The 27,553-nt window shown below is 44.1% G+C and overlaps 1 protein-coding gene across 2 annotated transcripts in view; it reads right to left on the reverse strand.

Moving 5' to 3' along the window:
- Positions 1–27,553, reverse strand: part of GRIA1 (glutamate ionotropic receptor AMPA type subunit 1) — a 274,653-nt gene that overhangs the window by 87,542 nt on the left and 159,558 nt on the right. For both annotated transcript variants that reach the window (XM_037156917.2, XM_037156918.2), the window contains exons 6-10: positions 20,995–21,156; positions 18,836–19,003; positions 10,762–10,866; positions 2,466–2,576; positions 1,554–1,760 (exon numbers count right to left, since the gene is read on the reverse strand). In XM_037156917.2, coding sequence (XP_037012812.1) covers positions 1,554–1,760; positions 2,466–2,576; positions 10,762–10,866; positions 18,836–19,003; positions 20,995–21,156 — 753 coding nt within the window. The remainder of the gene's footprint in view (positions 1–1,553; positions 1,761–2,465; positions 2,577–10,761; positions 10,867–18,835; positions 19,004–20,994; positions 21,157–27,553) is intronic.

A 27,553-nucleotide genomic window follows, 5' to 3' on the forward strand; every position in this document is an offset into this window, starting at 1 on the left:
CAGCTTCCAGATGCAGCATTAACAATCCAGGTTTCTATCTTTCATCAGTGAAACTTCCTAAAGTGAGAGGTGGTACTGAGAGGAGAAAGGGTAGAAGCACGTCCCATCCTTCAGCTCATTAACCATCTTCCCAGGTGATCTCAAAAGCCACCTTCCTGGGGAAGATTTTCCTTATCCCATCTCTGTGTCCTTTGAATTCCCGTGGTTTTGTTTTCAGGCCATCATGACCCCTATTGCCTTCCTATAATACAATGAGATGTCCAAAGCTCCTAAATGGTGGCTTTATCCTGAGCAGAACTAGCATCAACCTGGGACTTAAGTATGCTTCAGCTAAGAGACCCAGCCTGCATTCTTCCAGTTCCGTGGGGAAGCTGTCCTGTGGTCCCTTTCCTGTAAGTGGCAGCTGGATTCTTCTTCCATTGCCACATATTGTTTTACTCAAGTACCTTTATGCTCTTCCACTGTGCACTGAGTCAATCCATACTCTCCTCTTGTCCTTTCTTACATTTATCCCTGGCAACTCTTCACTTAAGCCTTTTACAAAAATTATCAGTATTTTCTTACTCTTTTCTCATACCTTACTTATTTCCAGCGCCATTTTTATTGTCTATTCTTTAGAAATTTCTGGGATGCCTTTCTGGCTGTTTGAATATGGCTACTTTGCATGTTCCGTATCCTTTTCAAGGATTAGATACTTATGTTAGCCTCTTGCCTGAACTTCGACACTGTGCCATCTTTTACCATACTGTCTCATTATCTTTTCTATCCTATAAAATATTAACATCCTTGGGGGACAGGGATCAGATCTTGTACTTCTCAGTGGTCCCCTAAATATGTAAAGCAATTCAGGCATTCAGTAGTCTCTCAAAATTTGCTTCGATTTATGGAACTGTTTGTGGCAGAACTGTTTGTTCTCCCTCTGCTTTGAGTAAAGAAGTAGATCTACCCCTATTACACAGATAACTGTGATACAAGTCAGGGTAAGCTATAACACAAGCAGAAGCTAAATTCTGCCGGGGAAGGCAAGAACAGTTAAGAAGGTGGGTTTGTACCTGCAATGGGTGGGGGGGGGGGCGGGAATGGCACATTGGAAAAAGTAGCATCTGATACAGATTTTGGAGGAGGGATAGGATTTTAGAGGTGCAGAATGGGAGAGAGCACTCTAGAGAACAGAGTAACTCAGGGAATTCTTTGGCTGAAATGGAAGGTGTAGGAGAAGTGAGTGCTGGGGCAAGTGATGAGAAAGTTAGATGGGTGCATCTAACACCAGGGAAGAAATTTAAATTGGGAGAGCATTAAATGACAAAGTGACAACCCATCTTTGTCACAAGACTGAGCTGAGTTTGACTGAGGGAGCTCAGACCAGGAATTTGAACAAAGAATGTCTTAGGACATTGGATTTTGAACTCCTCATCATTTCATAAGCAACAGTATAAAATACAAAGCTATGGAGTCCAATAGTCATCTGTGGGCATGGCCAGCCCACTGCGAAATGATTTCCTGTCCAACCTTCTCCCTCTGCTTGGGAACATCCCACCCTGTGGGGCACTTACCCCATAGACCAGCTCTCCCACCATGCCATTCCAAGCCTTTGTATCGGGGTCGCGGGCTCCATATTTCCCATCACTGACAATCTCAAGACGGTAGGAGTAACCCACGTGCTTGGCAATCTCTGCTGCCAGCTCCACACAGTAGCCCTCATAGCGGTCATTGCCCTCAAACTGGTTGGCGTTCTTCTTGAGCATCACGTAAGGATCTTCCTGGTGAAGAAATGGGAAGACAGAGGATGTGGGTTATGCAATCACTCATCAGTAGGGAGGACTTGGGGTGGCACAGGAGGATGTCAGCAACTTTGGTTAACTTTGGGGGAAGTCTCTCTAGCCCCTAAATTTACTTCTTGCATTTCTGCTCCCTCATTACAAAACTTCTTGGGTTAAGGAAGCAAACCATTAAAAAAGGATATCTCACCATTGAGATGTGGTGCAGCTTTTCCAGTTATGTTCCAGTAGTTCTTGTATTTTTGGAGCTACTCTTGGGGGCGCTGCGTTGGGGATATGGCCCCTAAATAGGCCCTAGGCTTCTTACGATCAGCAATTGAAGATTATACCAGCTTTACTTATATTCGCTGTAGGTGCTGGGCTTTAGGAGACTTTCTTTGGAACGGGCTTCTTCTGCGGGAGGGTGGAATCTGAGAACCACCACAGTTCAGCCTCACCCTCATGTTTTACACATGGGGAAGTGATGGCTCAAAGGAGGCTAGTGACTTATGCAAGGCCCAAAGTGAAATCTTGGCACAGCCAGAGTGAAAAAAGTATCTCTGACTTCCAGGAAATTCCTTTTTTTCACCCCCTCTTTCTACCTGTGGCAGAGTTTTGGCAAGAATGACTAGCTTTTACTCCTGGGAAAACCTTTGTGTGAGTCCAGCTTGCATCCTGAATAACCTTGATGAAGGAGTGAGTACTCACTAGGATTGTAGTGACAATGTACGTTCTATTCTGGACACTTGAATTGTCCCCCCCGGCTTGAGCATCCGTGGCTGCAGGAACAAACTTGTCATCTTCATTCCAGTAACCAATCTGTTAATGAGAAGAAGGTGGTGATATACATTGAGCCCGGATTGTTAGGACTGGCCAACTCTGGGCCACCCAGCTGACACTGGGCAAGAAAACAAGGGGCTCAGCCTCACACCATGCAATACTGGACACACCAGGCTCTAAAGTATCGGTGGATAAAAACAAGAAGCTAGGTGTTCTCAGGTCCTCCTAGCCCCACCCCAGTGAAAATCCTCACCTTGACCAGCTAAGCTCAGGAGGGGAGGGTTTAAGTGTTTGCACAGGTAACTATTTTGTACAATACAAGCCAGAGCTGTGGAAATTTAATTCCCTGTAGTTGTTCACAAGGCCAACCCCCTATTTCCCCCATGCCTATGAACTCTTCTCTACCTGAGCCCTTTCTGAATTGTAGTTGGGATGTGATTAAACATGACATTCCCTTTGCTTTTTTTTTTTTTTTAGGTTAACTGTATTTTTCCATCTAGATTCAACCTCCTAGGTGATTGCTATTTTATCTTTATATATTTTTCTTATTTCCAATGATAAACTATTATAATACTGAGCATGTAATAGTGCCCAAATAGAAATATTGGCTAACATTATTTTTTAAAAAAATCAGTAGGTTATTTATACTGACTCATTTTCCAAGGTGTTTGATAAAATACTTAGTGGATCCCTACTGTGTGCAAGGCTCTGACCTTGCGATCAGTCATATTGGTGGTATTGTGTGGCAGGGTTTAGAGAAATACAAAGGAGTCAAAGAAATGGTTCTTATTCTGAAAATTCCTCTCGCCTGGTTTGGAAGACTTGACATACAGGAACATGTGGCTCCAGAAGTAACAACTGAAGGGTCGAGGTAGCCAGAGCCTGAGGGGCTCAGAGAAGCAGAAGCCAAGTGTGGAACCTATCTATGCTGGGAACAAGGCAGCAGGAGGAGGCAAGGATTAATGCTGTGAGGGATGAACAGGTGGGGCCCAACCCTTTTAGATCAGGGAGAATATTAGCCAAGATGTGAAGGCAGGAGTCTGCTAGATGTGTAAGTTCAGAGGGTCCTGGGTGGAAGATAGGGTTAGCACAGGGGGCTTGGGCCCCTGGGTCTGGGTAAGAGCAAAGTGGTGTGGTTGATACCACCCACCCGCCTGATCTCTGTCTCTGTCTGTGTACCATATTTTTCAGACTATAAGATGTACTTTCTTCTCTCCACACCCCCCCCCAAATTTGGGAGGAATAATGGTTATTAATGGTGCTGTTGAGTTCTGTTTACATTTACATTGGTGAAATATTATGTTATTTAATATTTTACCACATTTTTTGCTTCAAATTTTTTTCCTATTTTCCTCATCTAAAACCTAGGTGTGTCTTACAATCCAAAAAATGTGGTATGTCATAGAGAGTTGTGCTTTGTATCATGGTCATTCTGCTGGCTGTAGATATAAAGGGCAAAAAGGAAGAATTGAGGGTGCATATACAGAAGAATGAGCAGGTCTCCCAACAGCCAGAACTCAGGTCAGGTTCACAAAAACCTAGGCACATGCCAGTGGTCAACTCGAATGTTACCTTCACTCTGATGTCATCTCCAGTCTGCTCAATGATCAGTTCTCCCTGCAGTGTCACTGCCGTTCACATTAATAATAATAATTGCCAACAGCCTGAGCTGGAAATCACATTAGTTAACATTTATTGCATACTCATTGTGTTTCAGGCACTGGTCTAAGTGCTTTTAATATTTGAACTCCTTTCATCCTCACAAAATTACCTAGTTCATCCTGTGAACTGGGTAATTATTATTCTCATTTTACATGTGAGGAAATGGACATGTGGAGAAGGGAGGTAACTTTTCCAAGGCTACAGGAGCATCAAGGAGCCAGGGTCTGAGCCAGGAAGGCTGACTGCAGGGCCAGACCCTACCCAGCACCAGTAAGTTGGCCGCCAACACTTGAGTGCCTCAGGTAGGTTCCCACTGGCCCTCTGGTCCTCTGGTCTCTCTGTTTTCCGGTCTTTCCCCATTTCCCCATGATGCTGGGGGCTCCTTGTGGAGAAGGCTGAAGGTCTTGTCATTCTAGGGTCCCTTTCTTAGCACATAGATTCTTTCACAGAGATGCTGCTCAGGAACTGTTTGTTGAGGGAATGAGTGTATTCAATGTGGAGACAAACTGGCCATACTGGAGCAGAGGCCTGAAAGGGGAGCCCGTCTCTTGGGACTCTGGGTCAAGATTGACCCTCAGGGTAGGCATGAACACAGCATTGCCTAGGTGGGGCACTTTTAGTCAGCGTGGAAGGAGGGACACAAGAACTAGAAAAGTAGAGTTCTGGAATATCAGAGCTAGAAGAAGCCTGAACGATCATTTCTTCTAACCTCTTCCATTTGCAGACAGGAAAACAGAGGCTCAGAGACCAGGGGACTTGCTCAAGACCTCCCTCCCTTTGCTAGGGGGGTGCTCAGTGGGACTCCAGGGCATCTGTGGGGCCCCTCACCCCCTTCGAGGTGGGGGAGTGACAGGCCAGGGATGAGGAGGAAACTCAGGGTTCCTCGGCCACCACTTCAGCAGTCAGCTCTGCCTTTTATCTGTTTTACATAGTGGAATTCCCCTTATGAGTTCACTTTTCCAAGGAACCCTCTGGCTGAAAAATAAGTTTAAAACCACTGCTATGGTTTTAGAGACCCTTCCCTTTTTCCCCTGAAATTTCCTCCACTCTCCCCTCTGGTCACTGTCAGCCTACAGGAACAAGTATAAAAGACACATGACCAAAAACTAGGGCAGGCAGAAATGGGAGGGAGGTGGGGAGGGCTGAGGGGGTTGGCTGGGATGGGCGTAAAAGACAGAAAACTGTACTTGAACAACAATTAAAATAAAGAAAATAATAATAATAAAACCACTGTTGTAGCAAATCATGATGCAAGTTTTTAAAAAATTCCAGAAACTTTTACAACCTTTAACTCTTTTGTTATTCACACTATGTTAATAGCACAGATGGGTTGGGATTATTTTCTGTTTCACAGATGAGAAAACTGAGGCTTGGGGAGTCAAATCATCTAATTGGTAGTAAGTAGGTTTTACAGCAGATTAGTGGCAGAGCACAGGAGCTAGGTCATAGACCTCAAAAGTAGGGGTTTTTAAAATACCGACTTAGGAGAAGGTCTGGCTAATATAAATGTCATTTCCCTTGCTTCATTTCCTCTCTTTTGCCTTTTCTTCCTTCCCTACCTTTCCTTTTTCTTTCCCTCTTCCCTCTTCACAGTCACAGATCTAGCTGTTCCTATTCAAACTATATAACCATCAATCTAGAGGAAAATTTCTCTTTTATCTTGCAACTAATTTTTCTAAAATCTGCAGTGTATTAATTGGTATTATTTAAAAAATGGAACCATGCTTGATAGTCAAGAGATTGATCTTTGGTGTCGGAAAGATCTGGTTTAAAAGGTAGATTTTCTTAATTACTGCCTGTCTGACATCAGGCTGGTCACTTGACCTCAGTGGGCCTCAGTTCCTGTCTCCTGGACTGCCATGAGGGCTAAATGCATGTACAACAATTAGCACCGTGTGTGGTTCATAGGAAGTTACCAGTAGACTTAAAGTAGTACTCGGTAGGGTCATGTCTGAAGGGAAACAGGCTTCTCTACTACAAGGCATTTCAGTTTCAGTTTGCTGTTGAACATTATCAATCACCATAAGACATATATTCTGCGGAGCAGTTTTTGAACACATTTGATAATGTAACCCTCTTTACATGGAGAATGTCCTGGGATAAGTGGTCCTTAAACCACAAAACTCTGCTCTAAAATATCAAGTTATTTTGATAAAAGATAGGAGAAAACAAAAAAACAAGATAAATCTGTATAGACCTGACTTCCATGGTTTAGAAGGAAACTTTAATTTTTAAGGATAGTGGTTTTTCCCTGGAGGGTATTATGCTAAATGAAATAAGTCAGTCAGAGAAAGACAAATACCATATGATTTCACTTACATGTGGAATCTAAACACCAATATAAATGAACAACAAAAACACCCAGAATCACAGATATGGAGGACAGCCTGGTGGTTGTCAGAGGGGAGGGATTTGGGGGACTGGATGAAAAGGTAAAGGATTAAGAGGTACAGATTGGTATTTACAAAATAGTCTCAGGGATGTAAAGCACAGCCTAGGGAATATAGTCAATAACTATATATGGTGCTAGGTGGGTACTGGAAATATCAGGAGGAATGCTTTGTAAAGTGTATGATTGTCTAACCATGATGCTATGCACCTGAAACCAATACAAAATAATACTGAATGTAAACCATAATTGAAACAATATTAAAAAATAGTTTTAACTTAAAAATTGCGATAGTGGTCCTTCAAAGCTAGTGTCATAGCACTGATGTTAAATTGGGATCTATAAAGATTATCGTATATCTTGGCCTATATACAGCTCCTCTGATATCAAAAGTCAGAAAAATAGTTCAATGTTATAAACAAGCTTATTTTATTCCTAACACTTTTATAGGGCAATAAAACCATATCACCAGTCAGAAGAGCCAGGTGATGCCAAGACCCAGCTTGCACCTCATGTGAGCTAGCAGGCTGGGAAGTCGGGTTGCAGTCTGATAAAAAGAAAGCTAGCAGAGATTTTTGGAGGGACATTGTGCTTCGGAGATGAGAGATGGGTTGAATTATTATGCAGCGCTTTGATTCACTACTGAGGATATGCAAAAACTTTGATTCTATCTGAAAGTAAATCAGAGCCAGTAGTTGGGTAAAGATGGGGGCCCACTGTTCAGGAAAGGTTTAAATAATTCTGACAGTGAGAGGTCTTCTCCTGGGGCCAGTTATAATATTTGATCTCCTATTTTCCATCTACCTTTAAAGATTCTTTGACTGTAGGAAATGAATCTGGATGATAGATCATATTTTTTAAAAGTGAATGAAGTCTAAAAAGGTGATAATCACAGAACAGTTAAATTCAGTTGATCTACCTCACACAGTCATTAAATCATATTTACACATTTGTATCTGTAGGCTGCCATTGAAGCTGCAGCCCCTGACTCCAAAAATAAGTCTCTTATAATACATTTTTTAAAAGTAAGGTGCCTATTGAGGCAAAGCCAGCTAGATGACCACCAAGACTCTTGTTCACCTTTCATGGCATAAAAATATTGGTGAAAGTGGCTACCTAGCCAGCAATTTTGTTTCCTAGCCTGCCTTGCATCAAGGTTGGCTGAGTGATTGTGTTCTGGTCTATCAAGTGCAGCAGAAATAATGCACATCTCTCTTAGCCTGACTTCTCCAAGGCTCCAGCACAGTTCCACCTCTTTCTTCCCCATCTATTGGTTGAATGCTGATAGAAAGACCCAACCCTTCTTGGTTACAACTGCTCATCTCTGCTGGTGTGATACAGAAGGAGCCACAGACAGTGCATAAACAAACAAGCATGGCTGTGTTCCAAAACAGCTTTATTTATGGACATTGACACTTTAATTTCATATAGTTTTCACATCATGAAATAATCATCTTTTAATTTATTTGAACCATTTAAAGATGTAAAATTATTAGTTCACAGACTGTACAAACAGGCAGTGGGCTGAATTTGGCCTGCAGGCTGAAGTTTGCCAACCCCGATCTAGATCAGTGAACAAGAAAGAATGTATCAGAAGGAGTAAGTATTATGAAAAAATAAAATGGAATAGTGTGACTGTGCTGGGTGGGTGAGGGCTACTTTAGGTAGCTGGGTCAGAGATGGTCTCTCTAAAGTGACTTGCGCTGAGCTGAGATCTGAAGCTCAGGAGGAGAAACACAGTGTGTGGACATACAGTGATAGGGAATGCCAGGTGAGGAAACAGAAAGATGCTAGGGTAGCTATGGAGCAGTGAGCTAGAAAAAAGGATGATGAGCTGATATCACAGGGAAGCAGCATCTAGTATACTGAAGGCCACAGTTAGGAGTTATATTACCTTTTACCTGCAATAGGAAGCTAATGGAAAGTTTGAAGCAGAGAAGCAATATAACCTGGTATATATTTGAAAATCACTATTCCAGCTTTTATGGTGGGAAAAAACAGGATCCCCTTGTAGAGGGGCAAGAACGTAGACAGCGGGACTAGTGGCTCGTAAGAAGGTTTGGAATGAGTGCAGGCAGGTGTGGAGGTGGCCTGGGATCTGGGATCAGCAGTGGTAATGGAGAAAAGTGGTTGGACTGAAGCTATATCTTAGAACTATAACAGGATGTGGTACGTCTACAGTTGGGTAGCAGTGATTTAAAGAAAAGTGTCCAGAGGACATGTGGAATGGAGGGATGTGAATTCTTTGGGACTTTAAGTTACCCTAGACACCAGCAGAACTTGGTGTCACTTGTCTTCTTTCCTTTCCAGTTATGCAAAGGATCGGAACTAGGAATAACAAATTTGGGGCAAATTTGGGACAGAAAGACTCAAGTTGATATGAGAAGTAGATGGCTTCAGTCAGGTGCAAAAATGGCTACAGGACCAATGGTGATGGGCAAGGAAGGTGAAATCAATAGTGCTGGTCCCTTGATGAAAGACCTTGGAAAATTTCTCTGTATGTGTTTCTTGGCAGCTGTTTATCAGAATCTGTGATCTCACCTGAATTTACAAGGTATTTTGTGTGGATAGAGATCTCTGCACATTAGTACCCCACAGTGAAATGGAATCTCTGAATGGGATTTCCTGAGGATTAGCTTGAGTAGAGCTAGTGCCAATTCTGGCATTTGAAGCTCCTAAACGTATGATGGATGCATGCTCAGAGCCCACATGTTTCAGTGGGATGTCAGATTGGACCCAGATACCTAGAGGGTATGTTGGCACACTGGTGGGCAGGGTACAGCCTGAAGATCAGCAGAGTGTTCCCATGGCTCTGAATCAAGAAGCAGCAGCACCTCTTTATTACCTCCAGTCAGGTAAGGACATGAAATGTTCACTGAAGCCAGCACAACTAGGTCACCGTTGAATCTGAGAAATTACTTTGCTAGGAGGCTGATTGAGGAAAAGGCCTGAAGACACAGATGTGGATAAATTGATTTTCTGAAATTCAGATCCCTGTAAACAAAGAATTCTTAAGCCTACATTCTAAGAAAGGATTTAGTTGTTGGAAAGTAAGTTGAAAAACAGCCTTGGGGTGAAAACAATAAAGCACAACCACTTGCTTGTAGATTTTAAGGTTACTCTGTTATTTCTATTCGCTGATTTATCCATTCTACAGGCTTACAGGGCCTGACTCACTCAAACTCAAGGCTGAAAAAAAATCCCTGTGGCTTAAGGAATGGAGTTGAACCAGACAGACAGACAGACAAACAAACAACATGGGCTGAATGTCCCTTATACTCCAGGTGCTAGTTTTGAGAACCCCTCACTGCAGGCAATGGGGTTAGCAGGCATTCTTTCACTTAATTCCAATAGTAACCCTGCGAGGTTAGGGGTATTATCCCCCTTTTGGAGATCATGTAACTGAGCTCCAGGGAGGCTAAATAACTTGTTTAAGGTCACACACCTAGTAAGAATAAAGCAGAGTTTTAAACCCTGGCCTAGGCACTGGTGACATGTATGAAGGTGAGAAAGAACCTAGTGTATTCAAGGAAGTGAAGTTGATCAGAATGACTAGCATGGAGAGGGGAAGGAAGTGAGTGTCAAGGGTCAAGGTCAGAGACATTGGCAGAGCCTAGACTACATAGGATCTGATAAAATTCTAAATGCTTTTGTCAAGAATTTGGATATTATTGTAAACATTTTAATATCCATATGTATTATATGATACCTATAGACACATATTTTTCATTCCTACTTCCATATGGATAATGGAGTAAACATGACCAAGTGAGGAGTCTGACAGGATGGTTAACCTCATTGATAATCATCATTGTCAAGTTCCTACTTCGGAATCCCTGAGGGACAGCAAGCAGTAGCGTTTTACACACATCTATTACTTTATATTTACAAAGTACTTGACCATCCTTTGGATCTTCACTAGTGCCCAAGACAAAAGTCTAGATTTTTTGTCTCCATTTTGCAGGAGATGGAGTCTATTCCCAGAGAAAGGAACTGACTTGCCCAGAGTTCCAGCTGGTTTGTGGCAGAGCTGAGCCTTAGAATTCTCATGTTTTGAGTCTCTTCAAAAAGACCCAGAGCAGGAAAGGTGGGCTCACAAGGCCCTCCATTCTACCCTGAGCCTCTGCTCAGCCCTCTCTCCTCCCTGTGGGATGGAAGCAAAGGGACTTTTACCTTTCGGATGCCGTCATGCTTCATCTCAATCACGTGGAGGGTGTAGTTGGTCCGGCGTCCTTTCTCATTAAATTGTACGTTTCCTGTCAGGCCTTCAAACCGCACCTGGAAAGCAAAGCCCAGCGGTGAACAATGAACTCACAAGTCTCACTTCATGTTTGTTGGCTTTTTCTGCTGAAGCTATACTCCGGAACCCCAGAGTGGTACAGATGATGGGGTCTTAGAGTAGTGTCAATACTAAACAACTCTCTACTCTCTTGCCCATAGTCATTATTAGGGCACAATTCTCTGAAAACCTTTGTTTGTAACACATTGCTTTAGACTAACAATGAGACATCTCTGCACCATCCCCAGTCACCGTCCCTGCCCCCCTCCCCACCCCTGGCTCCTGCTGTGAGCACCACCCTGCTTCACGGGAAGAAACTGCAGGAAGCCTGCTAAGGAAAGGGGCTGCCCTGCCACTCCTGGAAAGTCAGGAGGAGACCTAGACCAGAAGCCAGACTTATGGTGTCCTGGGCTATGCTTGGACGTGGCTTCTTAGTTCCTTCCTGAGGCCAGGGAGTAAAACACTTGGGAATCTAAAGACCTGGAACTGAAAGACCTGAAGTTTACCCCAGTTTTTCTTTGAACAGCTGAGTGACCTTGGGCAATTCACCTCCCTAAGCCCCCATTTTCTAAAATTCCTGCCCATGTACCTTGAATGACACAGCAAATGAAAGTAATATGAAAAATTAAAAGCACCTGAGAAAACTCTTTATGTTAAGAAGAGAGCAGGCTGGGTTTTAAGCAGGTCTCAGTTGGTTAAAACAAAATTTGTATTGGAACCCCAAAGTATGCTGCACAGGATTTCTTCTCCACAAATGAGTCAGATTAAGCTTTCATGGCCTTGTATCTTCAAGCTCAGGTTGAGAGTCTGGTGGTCAACATGGGGAAATCCAAGTCTTTTCGGACTGAATCTGCTGCTCTGGAGGTAACCAGTAAATGCCAATCAAGTCCACCCTCAAACTGAAGATGAGTTCTAGCTGCATATCACTGGCTCAGGTACAAGAAACCGGTTCTCTGGTTCTCTGACTGACCACACTCTCTAATGGGATATTCTCAGATCAGCCTGGCCTAAGGCCGGCAAGATGAGTCTTCAGCTGTAACCAATAGGAACCTGGCCCTATAACCGAACTGTTTACTTCCCTTCTCTTCAAGGAGCTTAAAAGGAAGACTTGCAGGGTTTTATCTTAAAAAAAAACACACATTATTTATTTATTTTTAGAGAGAGAGGAAGGGAAGGAGAAAGAGAGGAAGACAAACATCAGTGTGTCGTTGCCTCTTGCACACTCCTAAATGGGACCTGACCCACAACACAGGCATGTTTCCTGACTGGGAATTGAACCAGTGACCCTTTTGTTCACAGGCTGGTGCTCAATCTCCTGAGCCACACCAGCCAGGGCCAGGGTTTTATCTTTTTCTGACGGTGACCAACTCTTCTGGCTTCAAAAGGTATAAGAATAGATGGTATGTGTGTGTGAGAGACACACAGATACACAGACATACACAGATCCACACACACACCCAGAGACCTTCTGTTTTGAATTCTCAGTGGGAAGGCTGTGACAGGCCCAGAGGGCTGAACAAATTACATAGCAAGCTCTTCAGTCTCGCAGGTGAAATCTGGAGAAACCCTCACTCTGGGAAAGTCAAGGCTAGCTTTGCTTTTCAGAGAGAAAACAAAGCATAGATCCTGCTGCACAGAATAAGAAAAAGGAAGCAATTCCAGTCTGTCAGCAGCTTCACCTTCTTCTTACCCTGGTCATCTTCTGCCCACCTTTAGCCTTCCCATTTGTTCAGATTCAAGAGTGGCTAAGTAGCAGCTTGAATTACTCATTTGAAAAACATACCTGGTAGATATGCAGATAACTGCATCATGGATTGGTTTTCCCAAACAGGGAGGAGTGTCATTAATTATGCAAATGGCATCTACTTTTTGGCCTCAGTCTCAAGACTCATACCAATTATCAATGGCATATTAGTATGGCAAATTGCATGATGTCTCTAGAACTATTTCCTCATATGTTTTATGGGGCCAATTAGAGTTAATCATATCTTAAGGTCACTTTAAGGATTAAATGAGATACTTTATGATCAATGCTTGGTCCATGGTGAGTATTCAACAAAGGCCAACTGTTTACTATTATTGTTACTAATAATGATACTAATACTACTACCACTTTTCAGGTGTTCCATGTATAGAAAGTACTTCCATGCATGTTAATTTACCTCTATTCATAGGAAACCCCTGAGGTATGCGTTTAGAGATTATAATCTTCACTTACAGGGGAGAAAATAAAACTCTTATAGGTAAAGTGATTTGCTCTGGATTTATGACTTGTAAGTATCAGAGGCAGACCTAAAATCAGAGCTTCTGAAATATTCTATCTTCACTCAAGTTACCAAATGGCCTCTCAAACAAGGCTACTGTGCTAGGCTATGAGTGGGTGATACAGAAATGTACCAGGCAGTGTGTTGTACGTGCCTACTGCTGCCACCTGCTATTCCAGCTGGACCTTTCCCAGGCTGTGCTCTGTTAATTCCTAATTATGTGTCCATGAGCACATCACTGAGCCTATCTGTTTTTTGGTTTACTCCTCAAAGGATGAAAATGCTTAGCATATTGCCTGGGACACAAATGTTCAATTCATAGTGCATAGTATTTAGATGGTGGCAATAACTACTGTTGTGCTGTGCAGAGTGGGTAAGAGGTGGGGGTAATGAGAAGACCTAACATTGAAGTCTTGGGTCCAGTAAGGTGTCTCAGAGCAGGGGACTTGATCAGCAAAAATGAGGGTCACTTTTACATGGCTTTCTCAGTTTCCAGAAAGAAAAAATAAAAACCGTTGTCAGCAAAAGTTCTAGTGGCTTGAGGACCCCTTGCATTGTCACAGTGTTTTTATAAGTTCTCATTTGATATTCACCGAAACCCGGTGAGTAGGAAGGAATGGCAGAGGCTACTTTGCCCATTTTGTGGGTAGGATTATTGAGATTCAGGGCCCTTGGGTTCAGGGTTCACAGTGAGTCATGAGAGGCTGGGGGCAGCTTAATGCTCTTACTGGCTAGTTAGGGCAGCCAAGCCAAGACTTACACAGTTTTTGAGATACATCAAAGCATGGGAGAAGTGCCATTGCAAAATGACCCTCCCATGATGGCAGAGCAAGGAATGGTGAAGACAATGGTCCAGCCCTGAACCATCTATGTGTATGGTTAGGACTCATAGTTGGAGGAAGAAGCTTCTGAGAGACATCCTCTTTAGGGGTATCTGGAAACTGCTGTCCTGTCCATCAAGGCTGAGCCTCTCAGCTTTTGTGCCCCTCCCACCTGCCCCCTTGGAGTGACTGGGGTCAGACTGATGGAGACCTAAAGTTTCCCTGTGGAATCTATCTCCTGGAGCCCCCATCACCATCCTGGCACCTGCCAACTCCTGTGAAAGAGAGAATTAACAGTGGCTTTCCTGCATATGGTATTGGGCGCAGCCACCCGTGGGATGTCAAAGCATAACTTCTTTCCTGCTTGTTCCTAGGGAAGAGCTGGCTGTTGTTCCTACTACTTGAGGTATCAACACTGGTACTCCTCCACCCCATCCCCAGGGAGGCAGTGGAGCTGCCCAGGACAGGGCTCCTCTAGCCTTTTTGTGGCTGCCTTTAAGTGAATCTGTTCTCTTGACCTCTCCTAAATGTGCGCTGGGTATGGGGAATCAGGGCTAGGTCCCAGTGGACCGTGTTCTGGTTTTGCTAGCCAGGGCAAGTCTCAGGAGCCCTCTGAGCTTTCATTCTCCCACCCAAACAAGGAGAAAAATAATCTTGGCTCCAACTATCTCATGCAGATTCTCTGAAAATTCAAGAAGCTCATTATCCACCTTCTCTTTCTTTGAGCCTGTGACAAGCCAGGGAGTGCAACAATACTAAGAGGATTATGTCCATTTAGTAGATGAGGAAATCAATGCCAGAGAAGTTGAACATTTAGTCCAAGCTCTCACAGATTGTGCTTGATGGGGCCGTGGTTAGAATCTGGCTCTTCTCTTCCTAGCTCCCTAATAGGCTGAGCGTGATGCCCACAGATCCGGCTTGCACCCTCACTCTGGTCTCCCGGGACTTGTTTATATGTCCCTCCCCACCAGACCCTCCAAAGCCTGATTCACTCTTTGTTTGAATACACCCTCCCTTTAATCTCAGTTTGCTTGGGATAGTTCCAGTCTACATCTCTCATTTCAGAAGAATTGGTAATAGTTCTCCCTGTCACTCTTAGGTGTCACAGTTTGGATGATAAATTATATGGTCACCCTTTTAAAAGCCTCAGTCCTCCTCCTATAGGAAGCCTTGCCAATGTCCACATTCCTCAGTCATGGCATTTTGCTGTGACCGTCTACAGCACTGAGAGCCTAGCTGCTATTTAGCTTATTGCCCACACCCTTATAGACATTATTTCTCAGGAGCTTGCCTTCCCTTTGAAACTGAGTCTGAGTCTGAAAGGCAGGGACTGCCTTCCACCACTCTGGCCCTCCCCACCCCAGACCTCATCTAGCAAAGTGCTCGTGTACCTTTACACTGATATTGTTGATCCTTGGCGGACAGATTGTGAACACAAAGACTAAGAGGGAAGAACACTATTTAGGGCCTGTATTCTTCACTTCAGGTCCTGGGGGGGTTGCTTCCAGGAGTGTCTGTGGTCCCCCTACCTCTCGGTCATGCAAATATGCATGTCTGTACATCTGCATTTTTCTGGGAAAAAGAATCTGAAGTCTTTTGTTATTTCCTCAAAGCATCTATGACCCTCAGAAGCTGAACCTGACTTGGGGAGCTGAGTCTCCTTTGCCAGCCAGAGCCGACATATGGTCACCCTAATGCCTCCTTCTCCCTGGAGCACTGAGGGCTTGCAGGATGTGAGCTTATTAATATTCTGAGTGGCTTCCTGGATGTCAGGCAGGGGCCAGACAGGCGGCTGATTATCTCCACTCCGCTGCGGCAGGGTGAGGGGCAGGGGTGTGTGGATAGTACCCAGGTCCACGTGCTGTTTGTTGTAGGAAGGGCCACAGCTCTTGTGTCTCCCCTGGGCTGGGCCTTCCAGGCTTCAGAGCAGAGCAGTTATGTGTTCAAGTCAGCAAGGGTTGGAGTTCCAGTATCGCCACTAACTAGCTGTATCATTTTTGGAAGACATTTTTATTATTTTTGAAGCTCAAGTTCTCCATTTATATAGCACAATTAATAAAACTAGCTCCCTCAGAGTGAGATATTTAGGATTCAGTAAAATCAGACATATAAAGTATGTTCACAGCTTGGGCATAGTAAGCCCTTAACACATCATAACTGGTATTACCATAGTTTTTGGAATGTGACTTCCTACTGTTGTAGCCCTCTAGGTAGCTGTTGCTGGGCTTCCAGGCCCAAGTCACAGATATTTCAGCTCTAGCACAAGCTGAACCGTAGGTTCCCTCCTGTTGTGTGACCAAAAAGCCAGTGAGTGGTCAGGGTGGCAGAGACCTGGGCCCCCAACCCTGGCTGCTCAGGACTGAATGTCACTGGGTCTTACCCAGCCCATTGTGGGCACACAATTTCTCCTTTGTGGTATGTCTATTTCGAGAGATGAATCTAGAAGGCCAGATGAATAGACAGTGGCCATGACTATAAGTAAAACGTTCCAGAAGTCAATGTGTAAAAGTAAAGGCCCCTTGGGCCATAGGACAGGCCTGGAGCAGCAGGAGAAGCCCTGGACAGGGATCTGGTTCAACCTTTGCTGTGAAGCTGCTGCGTGAATCACTACCCTCTCTAGGCTGGCTGCTGCAGCTATAAAGGGAAGGAAATGGGCATCATTAATCTCTAAGACCTCTGTGAGCAATACATTCCTGTGATACTAGGTACTTAACACAGACTTGGGCAAGGAATCAGTTTGAACATCTGCACTTAGGGTCAGAAGTTTGGGTTTTGTTTTTCTTTTCTTTTCTGCCCTGTAGTTCCCCAACCCCCAGGAGAGACTAAAGGGTGTTTATTGAGGACAGGTCTCGCCTTCTCTTAACCCCAGTGCTTGGCCCAGGCCAGGGCATGCTCTTGGGGCTCAGCTGATTGGCTGCTGCAGAGGCACAGCTGTCTGAGTCCAAGACAATATACTTTTGGCCAAGTGGCCATTATACCTTTGACTAAGGTAACTTCCTCCTTGCAAAACCTACTGGAGGCAGAAGCAGAAGAATGAGTGTACATTACAACCAGAAACATGTGGTTTCTGGAAAAAAATAGATTCTCAGAGGCAGTGGAGACACAGAAGTTGTCTCTCCCACCTCCTCATTGTCATGACTAAAGAAAGGGAAGTCTATAGGAGATTCGAGTGATCGCAAGGTCACCCAGGGAGCCACAGAGCCAGGGACCCAGCTGAACTTGGAACCCAGCTCTCCTGTTTCCTGGTTCAGAGCCCTTCCTGCACCCACATTGCATCCTAGGCTTCATCACTGTCATGGTGGCATCAGACTATCCTTCCAGGGATGTCACTGAAATGGGAGAGGCAAGGGAGTTCAGAGGGTTGGAAAGCTGAGGGCAAGTTCCTGGGACCATGTGAAATCAGTCTTACATGGCAGATAGAATCTGTCTCAGCTGTGGTGCCTGGAGAGGCATTTTAAATAAGCCAGAAGGCAGGCGCTACGCCTCTGGCAATCATTTGGAAGCTACCTGGGCCCTACTATTGCTTCAAGGTGATTAGGGGCCAGTTTGTAGAAAGAGACAGGGAGAGGACAAAAGGTGCAGCTGGTGGATCCCTTAGTATGATCCTCGTGGAGTCACAAGACTGCTGCTTAGCGTCGTCCCACGGCCACAGGTGTAATACATATTCCCCTCCACTTCGTAAAGGCACTTCATCCGAGATCAGGAACAGCTGGTGATGTTCCTTTCTCATCTCCTCTCTTTCTCCAGGTTGTGAAAATTGTGAGAGCTGTGCACTTTTGGTTGGAAAACAAATGGGAATAGTTGTATGTCTTGCTCTGCATTTCTCCCTCATTCAGAAATGTTCCTCTCTTCCCCCAGGAGCCTAAATTCACATGTTGAAATAGTCTTAAAAGTAGAGCTGGCCTTATCCAGACAACCCCCCTGGATGAGGGGAGGGGTCTTGAGGGCATTCACTCCAAAATATCTTACTGTTGCTGGCTTGCCACCGTGCCCGATACTCTGACATTCCTCTGCAGGGAGCTCTGCCCTCTTTGTCCAGTCCCTTTTGGAAATACAGCCTCTCTATTAGGAGGCATCATACGGTGCTCCTTGTCTGCACTTTGAGCATCACAGCCTGGGCTGGAGGTGCTTCCAGAGACTTCTAGAGACTAAGAGAGGCTTCTAGGAGCTCTGAAAATGGTAAAGCTGAGAGCAAGTTCCCCAAATCACCTAAACCAGGAGTGTTAAATACGTAGCCCACATGTATCATTTTCTCATTTTTCTTCTACAAAAGACATATTACTAATTGGGTATTTATACTTTCCCCTGTTGAATCTGGATTCAGCCTCAGAATCCTTTGCATAGCCAATTGATTGGGATGGGCATGACCATTCTCTATCTCTGCTTTTTAACTGTTCTTAAGTGCAAACAAAACAAATGACTGCAATGCTGAGGAGAAAGAAAACAGAATCACAAGTATGAAGAAATATTTTCAGGGTTCCTTCATGAAATGTGCACAGAGAGCAAGGGTGATGAAGAAATTCTGAAAACCAGGGCAAGTGGGGACAATCTCCGGGAGACTGCCCAAATGGTCCAGTTTCATCCTGTATATTTCAAGTTCCCTCCCAAATACAGAATCTCTGGCTTCCCTTTTTTAGCATTTTCCCTAAGCAGAAAATAGTTTTTATACTACCAGCAATGAGTATTCCATACCATTGGGTTTTTGTTTGTTTTTAATTCCTCCATGAGCTTTCATCTATGCCAAGGGCCACAAACACCGTGCGGTGGTGTTCCAAACTTCAGGCATGCTCCGCCTTTTCTTTAAAATCGCTACATTCCACCTGAAACCGATACTGGAATACTGTTCAAGGCTCCCATACATGGGCAGCCGTTGCTGGTCTCACCTGCTGCAGAGCCCTCTGGATGTCGATCCCCTGGCCCCAGGGCACAGCTGGGTTAGCCAGGCAATCCCCAGCATTCCCCCGGCGGGATATATCGATTCTCTGCCTTCGCAGGCTCTGGAAAGCCTCAGCCATCACCTTCACTCCATCATAGGTGAGCGCAGAGGTGTACTGGTGGGAGGAATGGAGACAGTTAGGTGACAGAGAGAGCTGACAGGGAGGCAGGAGGGGAGCTGTATCTGGGGATGTGCTTTCTGGTGGTGAGAATGCCCACAGTGGACCACATACAGGACTGGGGGAGGGGGCCAGTAGGGAACCAAAACCCAGAAAGTGCTGGCCCCTTAGGTGGGAGCTGCTGTGAACTGCTAGCCAGTATTGCCTTCTTGAATTGTGTATTGCTGGTTGTGACTTTGGAAGAGAAGCCAGAATTTTAGATTTTTGTGTGTAATCTTGCAGTTTTATAATGTTAGCTCACTGGATGAAAAAAGAACGCACAGATTAAATTCAACACATCTGTATCATCTGATAGAGTCCATGGAAAAAATGGTTTTCTCTGGGTTATAGTCACCAACTTGAAACTAAGAGGAACTGTTTATTCCACCATCCCTGGGACAGTAAAAGAAAAAAGTAATCCAGGAAAGTTAAGTGCTTAATTATTTCCACATGTGGCTCACCCAAGTGGCAGGTTTACAAACTTTCTGTCTGCAAACTTTCCCCCTGTGCTTATTCTTAATACTCTCAATATTCCCCCCTCTTGCCTAAGAAGGGGATAAAATGTTGATGAAACAAAACTTGATAACAGTCCAGGACAATATTTCCTGGCTTTGGCACTCATGTCTGTCATCTTCATTAATTAGTTCCTAATGCTTAGCTGTTTTCTGGGCATGCGAAGTTGACAGAGAGTTCTGGGCTGAATGTATAAGTATTTTTCCAGTTTTTAACTTTGTCTCACATTTGATAAGTATATGTATTACATTTAGTTATTTTTATAATCTCCAATCTTTTGAAAATTGAGTGGGGTATTTACATATTGATTTATTGACTGCTATGTGGTTTGCTCATGGCCTTAAAGCACATTTGTGACTTTGTTTGCTTAAGTTCATATTGAAATACATCTTCATTGTGAATTGCTAAGCCAGTCTGAGCACCAGTGGGATGTAACACATCTCAGTTAAATACCCTGCCATTGAAAAAGAGATACGGACCTAGTAACAAAAGAAAGTTGCAGACGATTCACTGTTTTGTGCAGATAAACCACTTTGGCTGCAGGATCCTACTCAGTGCATTGTTCCACACAGCCACAGCCAGCTATGGGGTTTGACACAGGAGAGAAAACTACCTTCCACCCTTACTCTAGACCATTATCCAATAGCGAACAAAACCGATTTTGGCTCTAGGACTTAGAGCTGCATTGCCGGGAAGTGAGTGCAGAGAGTCTGCATGACAATTGGGAGTTGTCTCTCTGAGGGGCGAAGTGTTCGATATTGCTTAGTTAGATTTTCCTGATTTTTAGCTGGGCATGCGCCTGACCAGAATAAAGGCCAGTTCACTGCATGACTCAAGGAGGCTCAGCGTGCAGAGAAACAAACGCAAACAGCATCCCCTACAGCTGTGCGGAGTGGTAGCCCTGCCCAGAGCACAGACGCCATTTTTCCAGCTTCTCTGGTAGCTGGTTGGGGCTGGGTTTCTAAGGTGTGGCAGAGTAGCCTGTGAGTGGAAGACCTGTGTGTGACTTCTGAAAGAGTTCTTAGAGGAAACCATTGTGCTTCTTATTTTCCTCTTCTCCTTCCTGCCGGGTAGAATACTGAGGTAATGGTTGGAGCTTCAGCAGCCATTTGGGGCTATAAAGTAGCTCCCATATGCTGAGGATAGCAGAATAAGAAAATAGAAGACACCTGAGTGTTTGATTGTGGAACCATTATCCAAGGCCTGGATATCTGACTTCTGAATTTTGTTTATATGAGAGAAAAACAAAATGTCTGTCTTGTTAAAACTATTATTCTGGATTTCTGATCTTTGTACCCTAATCTTTGTTGGATATATTATCCTTAGCTTATTCCTCTTAGAAAGCCTGTCTTTCTCTGATGGCTAACACTGTGCGGAATCAGTGGCAGGCAATGGGGCCAGTCTGGTCTTTTGCTGTCTGTTGCCCATCCCTTCACCTTAGGTCTCTTCCAGTCCACCCGCGTGTGGTCTCGAGCGTCGCTGTTCTTCCACTGCTGCATGATCTTGGCTGGGATGGTGTCTGTGTAGTTCACCAACTGGAAACCTGTCACATTTGCTCCACTCTCCTTGAATTTGTTTAAGTCAATGTCCATGAAGCCCTGTGCAGTGAGGAGGAGGAAGAAGTCAGAACACATTGCGTGGGTAAATCCATTTAACCATGTTACAGAATCATAGGATTTTCCATCCTCTTCCACAGGGTGGAACTGACTTAATAGAGAGTTGTTCCTCCATCTTCCTGAACTCGGTTATTACTTAGTTCATGCATAAAGTTAGCACAGTGGTTACGAGTGCTTGCCCAGGAGCCAGCCATACCGGGGCTGAAGGGCTGCCTTGCTGCCCTCCGCCATCAGTAATACTGTGTTGGGCTGTTACCTGATGGCTTCCTGTCTGAACAAGGGAAGGTAAGGGGCTGGGGGGAAAGCAGTGCAGTGACGCCTGTCCAGGGCATGGTGCAGACTGACTGACCAGTAAATAGTGGCTGGGATTGTTACGATGCCACAGATGTGGGACATAATGAGAAACCTAAGGAGGGGGTTGTCTCCACTCACACCCCCATCCTCCTCCCCTCTGAGAGAAGAGGAATCTGAGGTCCATCGGGGGCAAGGGCCCATGGGCTCCCCAAAGTCACCACAAGTCTGTGGGAGAGGCTGAATCCTGATCATCCCTCGCCTTGTGTTCTTTCCTGTACCATACACTAGTCTCTGCTCAGCTGGGCCTGATCAGTTGTAACATCTGCAGGATTCTTTATTAGGAATGAAACTTTCCTTCCCACTTGGTGAAATTCAGTTAAAGTCAGGAAGCCTTCAACTTAAAAAGGAGACCTTGTATTTGTATAATATATTCCATAATGTGCAGTACTTTCATATCTATGGCCTCATTTCACTTTATGATTTTACAAGGTAGACATTATATGTCTATTTGCCAAATATAGAAACTGAAATGGAGTAGGAGAATTGACTTGCACAAAGTCATTCAGTGATTTAGCAGCAGAGAGGGGACCAGCACTAAGGTCTTCTGAAGTCGTCTGCTCTCTTCACTCACTCATCATTCAACAAACATTTTGAGACCTGTCAAATACTATTCTAATAATGAGTAAAACAAGTTGCTTTTCTTGCGAAGCTTACATTCTGGTGGGAAAGACAGATGATAGACAAACAGGTAGATATATAGCATAGTGTAAACAGTACCATCTAGTAGAGTATACTGTGCAGTAGCAATAAGTCCTATGGCAAAAGGTACAGCTGGGCAAGAGGATGGGGAGGAGTGCAATGCCATGCTTTGCCAGATGTGATCAGGATGAGCCTCCCTGGAGAGGTGGTGCTGGCACCGGGACACAAGTGAAGAGATACTTTGTGAATAAGCTATGGGGACATCTGGGGAAGGACATTCTGAGCAAAGGCTCAGAGATGGGAGCATGCTTGGCATGTTCCAGTAAGGAGGTGGGTGCGGCTGTGGCACCATGAGCGAGAGGAAGCGGGTGCGTGGAACGTGGTCAGAGTGGCAGCCGAGGCTGCCTCACATAGAGCTTCATGATAACTCAGGTTTCTTTTTAGGTATTTTTGGTGGCCCACTGCAGAAGTTTGAGCTCGGATCACAAAGTCAGTGGCCTTTGGGCTCCAAAGCATGGGAAAACTGCCAGATCCTAATGAGTGAATTGGGAGAAGGAGCAGGGGAAGCAGTTTGATGGGTTGAGGGTTGGGGGAGCCCTGGACTGGCAGCCAGGAGCTCTGAATGCCAGTCCCAGCTCTTCTTGTCCAAGGCTCTTAGTTTCTTTCTGACTTGATCCAGTTTCATCGTTTAGAAGATCCAGCCATATACAACTTCATGACTCTGTGCCTTTAAAGTTCTGTGACTCTTTCTTACTTTACAAACAAAGCAAGCTCAGTCCCACTCAGAGCCCTCAATCCAGCGACTCCTGGAGGGCCTTTCCCAAACAGTCCCTTTGCCTCTTTGGGATCTCAGCTACAGTGTGATCTCTCCAGAGAGGTCTCTCCTGGCCCCTCATGCAGGGATTCAACTCTTGCTCTGTGGTAGATGCTGCCAGCGGCCTGCTCATTTCCACTCTCCATCACACACTGGCATTCCGCCTTATGGACTCACTGCACGTATCTGTTACTTTACCCATGTGTAAGGTGAGCTAGATGTTTCTTGGAGTTAGTATCCCCAGAGCAGCTCTCTACCAGTGACAGATGGAGAAGTTGTGGATAAATACTCCAGAGTTTTCTCCCCTGGGTGGGATAACAAACTGCAAGGTGTTTTCTACACCATGTCGAAAGGTCTGCTAATGATTGAGCTCCTGGACTCGACAGGGGTAAGTGCTTTGATTATGAGCCTTGAATCATGATCTCTTCCCTACTTCACTTCCCTAATTCCCTGCTGTTGTTTCTAGGATTGGCACTGAAAGAAACTACTTGTACTTGAGTCCTTGTCTTAAGACTTGCTTTTGGGAGAGCTCAATCAAGTCACAACCAGCACTCAGTCCATTCGGTTTATTCCTGTTAGTGTCTCCAGAGCATTTATTTCCATTTGAGGTTATCTCCTCCACTCAGTAGTTCCCTTATCTTTTGTCCTGCCCTTGGAACGCCATCTCCATGAGGGCAGGGACCTTTTCTGTGTGGTTCGCTAATGTGTTCCAGAACCGAGCACCTACAGCAGAGCCTGGCACAGAGCAGGTGCTTAATATATATTTGCTGAGTGAATGAGTGCAAGCCAGCAACTTTCTTCAAGTAAAAACAATGCTGATTAGCCACCACAAATACGATCAGCAGGCAGCAAATGCCAGTGGATGGTTTTTGTGGGTTGGAAAGAGAAGCTCAGGTTGGAAGCACCTTTTGAGATGAACTTTTCCTGCAGCCTCAGTTCACAGACTTTCATGGAGGTCTCCTGATTTGCACCATGGTTCTAGCGAGCTGTCCCAACAGGTGGAATCAAATTAGTTTTTTGTACCTAATACACATTCCAAAGCATTATACTACCTAAGAGTGCAGCTATCCCACCACTGGTTAAAAGCTAATGGACAGTTATAAGAGATTTCTCATAATTTTTAGACTTTAAAGAGAACATTTATTCATAAAGTAGCTATTGAGAGAATGAAATGGAAATTATCTCCTGCAGTCAAATTCTGTCACTTAAAAATCTGTAACAAGCTCCTGGGCATTTTGTCCTGACTGTCCTGTCTTGACCATAATGGAGGCTAAAGGAAATGGCAGAGTTTATTCAAACATAAATGCCACCTGACTCCATCACCAGAATGTCTGACTACAAGGTTACTGGAGCCCAACCTCAGTTACAGCTCATCAAACTGATGGGACTGAACTCCTCTGCTCCCCGAGGAGGAGTGGACAAAGAATGATAAGACATGCTCGCATCTGTGATAGTAGGTGAAGGAAACAGAATTAGGGAATAACACGGGGTCAGTGTACACTCATCTAATAACTTATGTCCTCCATCGTACGGAAGATGTCATGCTGGAATGGTAATCTTGAAACCCTACAATATCCTTAATCACAAAGAAATGAGCTTCTTACAGTTACTAAACTTTATTTCTCTGTAATACAGGAAAATGTACTCTTCCCATACAGAAAAGCATTCTTGACTGTGAAGGGGTTAACTATTTAATAAAGGTGTTAACTATTTGTCTGGTAGTGAGCTGGAGAATTCAACTTGCTCTGTTCCCCAGAGCATATCATTAAAAAAGGTTTGATTAAGTCATTTTCTAATTTTTATTGCATTTTTATTTAAAACAAAACCCAGGGAGGTAATATTTGATAATTAGTATATTTTTATTTACTTCATTTGTGCTACTAATTATGTAATATTATATAAGGATATAACATTGTTAATTATATTCTATTAAAGCTTCAAAGTTCGATTGTCACTACTCTCTTTGAGCTATTTTGCTTATTTTTATAACATGCCCCCAAATATCGAGTCCTTTGCTCTGTACACTGTGACTATGGAATAAAAATAAAACCCACAAGGTGCTCCTTTTCAAGTTATGCCATATGACAACTCCCGTCTCCCAGAGCCAGACCCCTTCCACTGCCCCTCCAGGCCTGCGCCAGAGGCGCTGTTCACAGAGGGACTCTTTCTCATCTAGAATGGGGCTTTGTGATGAGCTGTGTGGTCACTATGCTCCTGTCTGCTTCTTTAGGATCTTTGTGGCATTTCACACAGTCCCACGTGTGACTGATAAATAGGTGACATGAGAAGAATGCTCTGCCTATCATTTTAATGAATGTGCAAATAAACTGGCTGGTGTACTGCAGGCTCTTGGGACAGAGGTTCTTCACATGAGGGAAGCATCAAAATACTTCAGGGAGCTTTTCCACAATAGCTATCCCTCAGGATTGTCATGCAGTAGCCCGGAGAGGAGACTGGAGATCTGTATTTGTACAGACCTAATGCTAGTGAAGCAAAAGCCAAGGTTCAATATGTTAAATTATAGGCAGTCATTAGAAGAATTTCAAATAATAGCATAACCAACAAACATTGAGGATGGAACGTGGGGAGTAGTATGAAATAATTCATCATCTTTCTAATGGGGAGTCATTGATGTAATTAAAGTTGATACAGCAAGAAAAAGAGACATGGACATATGATGTAGACATGTGGGGAAAGTGGCCACCATCACAAAATGCAGAAGTTTTAAAATAGTTATTTCTAACAAGTGTGAGATTAGAGAGGCCAAACATTTGCTTTTATTTTATACCCTTCTGTTGTATATACTGCATTTTGCCATGTATGATGCACACAGAAATGTGGGTGTGCATTATACATGGGAGTATTATACCCATCATTATACCCATGGTATGGGATCATTATACCCATATATAATGTGCATCCTTATTTTTCCCTCAAAATTTGGGCAAAAAGTACACATTATACATGACAAAATATAGTAGTATGTGAGTATATTTTCTTTTTAGTGCTATTTAAAAATAAAAATTGGTTTCTGGCAAGGCACATCAAAATCAAAACTTTTGATGCGCCTCGCCAGCTAGGAATCATCTGTCGTCCCTGGAAGGTGGGAGAGGGGAGCAGTGGCAGGAGGGGAAGAGCAGTCTCTCGTTCTTTGTTGTGGTCTGGTAAGCGAGCCCTGCTCCATTTGTTCCCTGTTGGCCTGGAATTAACACTGGTGCTTAACAGCAACACAGCTCCAGAAGAATTGCTCATGAGGATAACAAAAACGACAATAATGGCAAAAATGCCACTTCCTGTGCATTATATAACTTGATCTAAACAACCTTTTGCGAGTTATGAAGTTACTATCATTTAAAAATGAAAAAAAATCACTCAACAGTCACCTCTAGATTTATTTAAAACATTTTTCAACCTCTTTTCCTAAGCCAAGTGTTCTGTTACAGGCTTTATATACAGAACCCTATTTAGTGTCCCTAATGACCTTGAGAGATGAACGTGCACAAGTGGCCTAAGTGGGTGAGTATTTGTCCCAATTTTATGTTGAGGAGCTACGGTTCCAAGACCTCTGGGAAGTCCTCTGGGATCACACAGCAAGCCAGGGTTCAAGCAGGGGTCCACCCTAAAACCTGCCCTCTTCGTCAGTGGGCTGCATTGCCCCACCAGTGCACGGATGTATGAGCTTAGTTTTAGGATGGCATTTCCAGATTGCCCCAGACAAAGAACCTCAGGCAGATGCAGTTAGTGGCCCAAAATAAATTTCTCACTGTGCCACAGGGCGGCCTTCTAGTGCAGCTTTCTGTCTTAAGGGGACATTTCTGGGAGGGTGTACCAGGTTTCTCTTCTTGACACCAACCTCGTAAAGTTGGTTAGATATTTCCCAAGCCTCTGATGTATATGAAGTCTATTAGTGTCCAGGGAATGTCAAACTCTTCCTGGAAAGGGCTAGATTATGAATGTTTTAAGGTTTGCAGGCCATACGATTTTTGTTGTAACTATTTAGCTCTGTCATTATAGCATGAAAGCAGCCATAGCCAGTAGTAAATGAATGAGCATGGCTGTGTAATCTTTATAAAATTTTCACATATCATGAAATATCTTTTTTCCCAATAATTTTGACATGTAAAAACCATTCTTAACTCATGAGCCAAACAAAATCAGGTAGCTGTTGACCCATGGGGGATAGTTTCCTGACGCCTGAGGCAAAGATGTTAGAGATCAAACCAAACCTCTCGGTGTACAGAGGAAGACAAACAGCCCAGTTAAAAAGGGAGCAAAGGACCTGAACAGACACTTCTCCAAGGATGATACACAGAGGACCCATAGACATATGAAGAGATGCTGAACATCACTAGCCATCAGAGATGCAAATTTAAACCACAATGAGATATCACCTCATGCCTTTCAGAATGGCCATCATTAATAAATCAACAAACAACAAGTGCTGGTGAGGTTGCGGAGAAAAGGGAACACTATGCACTATTGGTGGGAATGCAGACTGGTGTAGCCACTGTGGAAAACTGTACAGGATTTCCTAGAAAAAAACACCTGAAAATGGAACTGCCTTTTGACACA

Source organism: Artibeus jamaicensis, unplaced genomic scaffold (assembly GCF_021234435.1).
Source record: "Artibeus jamaicensis isolate MK-2021 breed Jamaican fruit bat unplaced genomic scaffold, CSHL_Jam_final contig_432, whole genome shotgun sequence".
Classification (NCBI taxonomy): domain Eukaryota; kingdom Metazoa; phylum Chordata; class Mammalia; order Chiroptera; family Phyllostomidae; genus Artibeus; species Artibeus jamaicensis.